This window comes from Passer montanus, unplaced genomic scaffold (genome assembly GCF_014805655.1).
Source record: "Passer montanus isolate IOZ18808 unplaced genomic scaffold, ASM1480565v1 scaffold811, whole genome shotgun sequence".
In the NCBI taxonomy this organism is placed as follows: Eukaryota; Metazoa; Chordata; class Aves; order Passeriformes; family Passeridae; genus Passer; species Passer montanus.
In genome coordinates this window covers 2,381-9,460 of record NW_024373380.1, presented here as the reverse complement: position 1 = coordinate 9,460, position 7,080 = coordinate 2,381, and the positions used below count along the sequence as shown (strand labels likewise).

Below are 7,080 nucleotides of genomic sequence, written 5' to 3'. Positions count from 1 at the left end.
GTCGGCTGAGGTGAGGCCGCGCCGCCATCTTGGGCTCCGTGAGGGGCCCGAGGGGCCTGAGGGGATCCGGGGGCTTTTTTCGCCTCAAAGTTCCATAATTCCATAATTCTCATAATTCTCATAATTCCTCAACCCTGGAATGTTCGTTTTTTTGGGTTTAAGATAAAGGATGGGGTTTCAGAGAGCTCAGAATGAGGCCACACCGCCATGTTGGGCGCCGTGAGGGGCCCGAGGGGCCTGAGGAGATCCGGGGGCTTTTTTCACCTCAAAATTCCATCATTGCATAATTCCCATAATTTCCCAACGCCAGGGTGTTCAGTTTTGAGGGATTTAAGATAAAGGATGGGGTTTCAGAGAGCTCGGAGTGAGGTCACACTGCCATGTTGGGTGCCGTGAGGGGGAGCTTTTTCCACCTCAGAATTCCATAATTCCATAATTTCATAATTCCCATAATTTCCCAGCTCTGGGATGTTTGTTTTTTTGGGATTTAAGATAAAGAATGGGGTTTGGGAGAGCACTGAGCGAGGCCGTGCCGCCATCTTGGGCGCCCTGAGGGGCTCGAGGGGCCTGAGGGGATCCAGGGGCTTTTTCCGCCTCTAAATTCCATAATTCCATAATTGCATAATTCCCATAATTTCCCAACGCCAGGGTGTTCAGTTTTGAGGGATTTAAGATAAAGGATGGGGTTTCAGAGAGCTCGGAGTGAGGTCACACTGCCATGTTGGGTGCCGTGAGGGGCCCGAGGGGCCTGAGGGGATCCGGGGGCATTTTCCACCTTAAAATTCCATAACTCCATAATTGCATAATTCTCATAATTTCCCAACTCTGGAATGTTTGGTTTTTTTGGGTTTAAGATAAAGGACGGGGTTTGGGAGAGCACTGAGCGAGGCCGTGCCGCCATCTTGGGCGCCCTGAGGGGCTCGAGGGGCCTGAGGGGATCCAGGGGCTTTTTCCGCCTCTAAATTCCATAATTCCATAATTTCATAATTCCCATAATTTCCCAACTCTGAAATGTTCGTTTTTTTGGGGTTTAAGATAAAGGACGGGGTTTGGGAGAACTCAGAGCGAGGCCGCGCCGCCATCTTGGGCGCCGTGAGGGGCCTGAGGGGATCCGGGGGCTTTTTCCACCTCAAAATTCCATAATTCCATAATTTCCAAACTTTGAGATGTTGGGTTTGAGGGTTTAAGATAAAGGATGGAGTTTGGGACAGCTCAGAGTGAGGAATCACCTCTGTCATTGCTTTTTTCCCATTAAAACACCCGGTAGGATCCCAAAAAAAACCCCACGAAAACAACAAAAAACCAAAAAACACGCCGCAAAACCAACCAAAAAAACCCCCAAAACCCCATAAAACCAACCAAAAAACTCATAAAACCAACCAAAACCTTCTCCATTTTCCATCTTTTATTCCCAAGAAAAGCAGTTCCATAATTTTTATTACTTTTTTTAGGATTAAGTAAACAGATAAAACAGTGAAGAGCTCAAAGTGTGTTGATCCCAAAAAACCCCCGAAACAACCCAAATCCAGCTCGATTTTCCAGCCTTTTATTCCCAAAATGAATCATTCCACAATTCCACGCTGCTGGTTTTTAGGATTAACCCAAAAAAATGGAATTTTGAAGAGCACAGCCTCCATCCCTCCTCCCTCACTCCCTAAAACCACTAAAAACCAAAACCAGCCCCAAACCCACCCAAATCTGGCTCCAATTTTTGATATTTTATTCCCAAAAAGCCACGGAGTGAAGGGTGGAAAATTAACAAATGAGCAGATAATGAAATAATTCAGCATTTTTAGTGGTTTAAAAGTTTTTCCCCATTTTTCAGCCTGTCGGGGGGTGCTCCGTGGGAGGAAAATCCGGGGGGGGAGGGGGGGGGGGGGGGGTCGGCTGAGGTGAGGCCGCGCCGCCATCTTGGGCTCCGTGAGGGGCCCGAGGGGCGTGAGGGGATCCGGGGGCTTTTTCCGCCTCAAAATTCCATAATTCCATAATTCCCATAATTTCCAAACTCTGAGATGTTGGGTTTGAGGGTTTAAGATAGAGGATGGAGTTCAGGAGAGCTTACAGCGAGGCTGCACCGCCATCTTGGGCACCGTGAGGGGCCTGAGGGGATCCGGGAGCTTTTTCCACCTCAAAATTCCATAATTCCATAATTTCTGGGATGTTGGGTTTGAGGGTTTAAGATAAAGGATGGAGTTTGGGACAGCTCAGAGTGAGGAATCACCTCTGTCATTAATTTTTCCCTGTAAAAACACCCGGTAGGATCCCAAAAAAAACCCCACAAAACCAACCAAAAAAAACCCAAAAAACTCATAAAACCAACCAAAACCTTCTCCATTTTCCATCTTTTATTCCCAAGAAGAGCAGTTTAATAATTTTTATTACTTTTTTTAGGATTAAGTGAACAGATAAAACAGTGAAGAGCTCAAAGTGTGTTGATCCCGTTTTTTTGGGGTTTAAGATAAAGGACAGGGTTTGGGAGAACTCAGAGCGAGGCCGTGCCGCCATCTTGGGCGCCCGGAGGGGCCTGAGGGGATCCGGGAGCTTTTTCCACCTCAAAATTCCATAATTCCATAATTTCCAAACTTTGAGATGTTGGGTTTGAGGGTTTAAGATAAAGGATGGAGTTTGGGACAGCTCAGAGTGAGGAATCACCTCTGTCATTGCTTTTTTCCCATTAAAACACCCGGTAGGATCCCAAAAAAAACCCCACGAAAACAACAAAAAACCAAAAAACACGCCGCAAAACCAACCAAAAAAACCCCCAAAACCCCATAAAACCAACCAAAAAACTCATAAAACCAACCAAAACCTTCTCCATTTTCCATCTTTTATTCCCAAGAAGAGCAGTTTAATAATTTTTATTACTTTTTTTAGGATTAAGTGAACAGATAAAACAGTGAAGAGCTCAAAGTGTGTTGATCCCAAAAAACCCCCGAAACAACCCAAATCCAGCTCGATTTTCCAGCCTTTTATTCCCAAAATGAATCATTCCACAATTCCACGCTGCTGGTTTTTAGGATTAACCCAAAAAAATGGAATTTTGAAGAGCACAGCCTCCATCCCTCCTCCCTCACTCCCTAAAACCACTAAAAACCAAAACCAGCCCCAAACCCACCCAAATCTGGCTCCAATTTTTGATATTTTATTCCCAAAAAGCCACGGAGTGAAGGGTGGAAAATTAACAAATGAGCAGATAATGAAATAATTCAGCATTTTTAGTGGTTTAAAAGTTTTTCCCCATTTTTCAGCCTGTCGGGGGGTGCTCCGTGGGAGGAAAATCCCAAAAAAAGCCGATTTTGGCTCAAAACGGCATCGGCGAAGGCAGCTCGGGGAAACGAGGAGGAGCCGGAGCTGGGGAAGGATTTGGGGGTAAAAAGGGAATTTTGGTGCCCGGTGCCGGCGGCGTTTCGGCGACGCCCGTCATGGAGCGCGGGGGGGGCGGGGGCTGGGGGGGGCAGCGCTGTCGCGACATGTCCCGATAGCGACGGACAGCTGGCGATACCTCGCGATATATCGCGATATCTCCTGATATTCACTGATATCTCCCAATATATCGCGATATCCAGGGAGATCTCCTGATACCTCCCCATACATGGTGGTATCCATCAATATTTCCCGATATATCGCGATATACCCGCCGATATCTGGCGCCATATCGTGACATTCATTGATGTTTCCTGATATATCGTGATATCCAGCGAGATCTCCTAATATATCATGATATCTGGTGGTATTCATTGATATCCTCCAATATCTCCTGATATATCGCGATATCCATCGATATCTCCTGATATATCGTGATATATCTGCCAATATCTCCTAATATATCACATTATATCGCGATATCCCTCAATATCTCCCGATATATCGCGATATATCCGCCTATATCTGGCGCTACATAGTGATATTGATTGATATCTCCCGATATATCGTGATATCCATCAATATCTCCCGATACATGGCAATATCCATCAATATCTCCTGATATATCGCGATATATCTGCCGATATCTGGTGCTAAATCGCGACATTCATTGATATCTCCCAATATATCACGATATCCATCAATATCTCCCCATATATCGCGATATACCCGCCGATATCTGGTGCCATATCGCGATATTCATTGATATTTCCCGATATATCGCGATATATCCGCCGGTACCCGCCGCCATGTCGCGACATGTCGCGACAGCGCCCCCCTAGCGGGGCCTAGGCCAGGCAGGACTCGATGGCGGCCACGACCCGGCGCAGTTTGGGGTCGCTGTCCACGAAGCCATCGCCGTTCTGGGGGGGAGAGACCCCAAAATTGGGGAGGGGGGAGGGGGAGACCCTCCCGATATATCGCGATATCTCCTGATATTCACTGATACCTCCCGATATATCGCGATATCTCCTGATATTCACTGATACCTCCCAATATATCGCGATATCCAGGGGAATCTCCTGATATCTCCCAATATATCGCGATATCTCCTGAAATATCATGATATCCGCTGATACTCACTGACATCTTCCAATATCTCCTGACATATCGTGATATCTCCCGATATATCGCGATATCTGATGATATTCACGGGTACCTTCCAATATCCTCCCGATATATCGCGATATCCAGGGAGATCTCCTGATATCTCCCGATATATCACGATATCTGCTGATATTCATTTGTATCTTCCAATATATCTCGATATATCGCGATATCTGGGGAGATTTCCTGATATCTTCCGATATATCACGATATCCATCAATATCTCCCGATATATCGTGATATCCATCAATATCTCTCGATATATCGCGATATCCATCAATATCTGACGCTATATCGCGATATCCATCGATATCTCCCGATATATCGCGATATATCCGCCGGTATCCGCCGCCATGTCGCGACATGTCGCGACAGCGCCCCCCTAGCGGGGCCTAGGCCAGGCAGGACTCGATGGCGGCCACGACCCGGCGCAGTTTGGGGTCGCTGTCCACGAAGCCATCGCCGTTCTGGGGGGGAGAGACCCCAAAATTGGGGGTGGGGGAGGGGGGAGACCCCAAAATTGGGGAGGGGGGAGGGGCACCCACCTTTTTGGAGTGGACCAGGCGCCCCCCCACGGTCACCTCAAACCATCCCGTCACCTCCGGGGTGCCCTGGCCGCTCTGGGGGGGAGGGGGGCACGTGAGAGACCCCTCCCCAAAATACTGGGGGCCACCCCCACCCCAAAATCCCCAAAAATCCTGGGGACCCCCACCCCAAAAACTCTGGAATCCCCAAAATCCTCTGGATTCACCCCAAAAACCGCGGGATGCCCCCAAATCCCAAATTCGGGACCCCAGCCCCAAATCAGCCCAGCCCCCTCCCCAAATCGGGACCCCAGCCCCAAATGACCCCAGCCCCCTCCCCAAATCGGGACCCCAGCCCCACCACGGCCAGGGCTCCCGGGAAGCGCCGCTCCAGCTCCTGCTTCAGCTTCTCAAACTGGGCTTTTGGGGGGAAAATTGGGAATTTTGGGGGTGGTCGGGGTCCCCAGTGGGGAGGGGGCTCCCCCTGGGTGTTTTGGGGTCCCCCCCGGATTTTGGGGGGTGGGGGGAGTGGCTCACCTTGGGTTTGTAGCCTCAGGCTCCGCTGGGGGATGGGCAGTGAGGGGGGGGGGGAAAATGGGGGGACCCCCCCTCATTTTGGGATTGGGATCCCCCCGGGATTGGGGGACCCTCACCCAGAATTGGGGACCCCCCTCAGGATTGGGACACCCCCTCGGGATTGGGGGCCCTCACCCAGAATTGGGGACCCTCACCCAGAACTGGGGACCCCCCCAGAATTAGGGACCCCCCCCAGAATTGGGGACACCTCCGGAATTGGGGACCCTCCCCAGAATTGGGGACCCTCACCCAGAACTGGGGACCCCCCCCAGAATTGGGGACACCTCCGGAATTGGGGGCCCTCACCCAGAACTGGGGACCCCTCCCCAGAATTGGGGACCCCCCCTCGGTATTGGGAACCCCCCCGGAATTGGGGACCACCCCTCGGGATTGGAGACACCCCCATAATTGGGGACCCCTCCCCGGAATTAGGGACCCCCCCCAGAATTGGGGACACCCCGGAATTGGGGACGCCCCTCGGGATTGGGGACCATCCCTCAGAATTGGTACCCCCAGGGATCAGGGACCCCCCCAAAATTGGGGACCCCCCCCAGAACTGGGGACCCCTCCCCAGAACTGGGGACACTCCCCAGAATTTGGGACCCCTCCCCCAGAATTGGGAACCCCCCTCGGGTTTGGGGACCCCTCCCCAGAACTGGGGACCCTCACCCAGAATTTGGGACCCCCCCAGAATTAGGGACCCCCCCAGAATTGGGGACCCCCCCCAAAATTGGGGACCCCCCGGAACTGGGGACAAACGCAGGATTAAGGACACGCCCCCAGGATTAACGACGCCCACCCCCCAAAACTGCCCCCCCCGGGGATCAGGAACCCCTCCCCAGAATTGGGGACCCCTCCCCAGAATTGGGGACCCCCCCGGAACGGGCCCCCCCAGTTGGGCCCCCCCGGTACCAGTAAAGGACATGGACTGGGAGCGGCGCCATGGCGGCAACTGCGCATGCGCGGGGGGCGGGGCCGCCGCCAGGGGCGGAGAAACCGCAGAGGGACCAGTGAAACCAGTAACAAACGCAGGATTAAGGACACGCCCCCAGGATTAACGACGCCCACCCCCCAGAATTGGAGCCCCCCCGGGGATCAGGGACCCCCTCCCAGAACTGGGGACCCCTCCCCAAAACTGGGGCCCCCCAGTTGGGCCCCCCCGGTACCAGTAAAGGACATGGACTGGGAGCGGCGCCATGGCGGCAACTGCGCATGCGCGGGGGGCGGGGCCGCCGCCGGGGGCGGAGAAACCACAAACCAGTAACACCAGTAAGACCAGTAAACCCAGTGAAACCGGTGAGAGAAACCAGTGAGGGACCAGTGAGAAACCAGTGAGAGAAACCAGTGAGAAACCAGAGAGGGACCAGTAACACCAGTGAGAAACCAGTAAGACCAGTAAACCCAGTGAAACCGGTGAGAGAAACCAGTGAGGGACCAGTGAGAGACCAGA

The 7,080-nt window shown here is 52.0% G+C and overlaps 1 protein-coding gene across 2 annotated transcripts; it reads right to left on the bottom strand.

Annotated features, from left to right (window-relative positions):
* Window positions 1–4,838: 4,838 nt before the first annotated feature.
* Window positions 4,839–6,853, bottom strand: LOC120513486 (selenoprotein W-like). 2 transcript variants are annotated; one of them, XM_039732989.1, is made up of 5 exons: window positions 6,797–6,853; window positions 5,592–5,616; window positions 5,416–5,469; window positions 5,076–5,150; window positions 4,839–4,997 (listed from the first exon to the last, which is right to left on the bottom strand). In XM_039732989.1, exons 1-5 carry the CDS (start codon window positions 6,826–6,828, stop codon window positions 4,923–4,925), a joined length of 261 nt encoding a protein of 86 aa, XP_039588923.1. In that variant the 5' UTR covers window positions 6,829–6,853; the 3' UTR covers window positions 4,839–4,922. The 2 variants fall into 2 exon arrangements, with proteins under 2 accessions (XP_039588923.1, XP_039588922.1); XM_039732988.1 differs by lacking the exon at window positions 6,797–6,853 and adding an exon at window positions 6,543–6,599.
* Window positions 6,854–7,080: the final 227 nt, after the last annotated feature.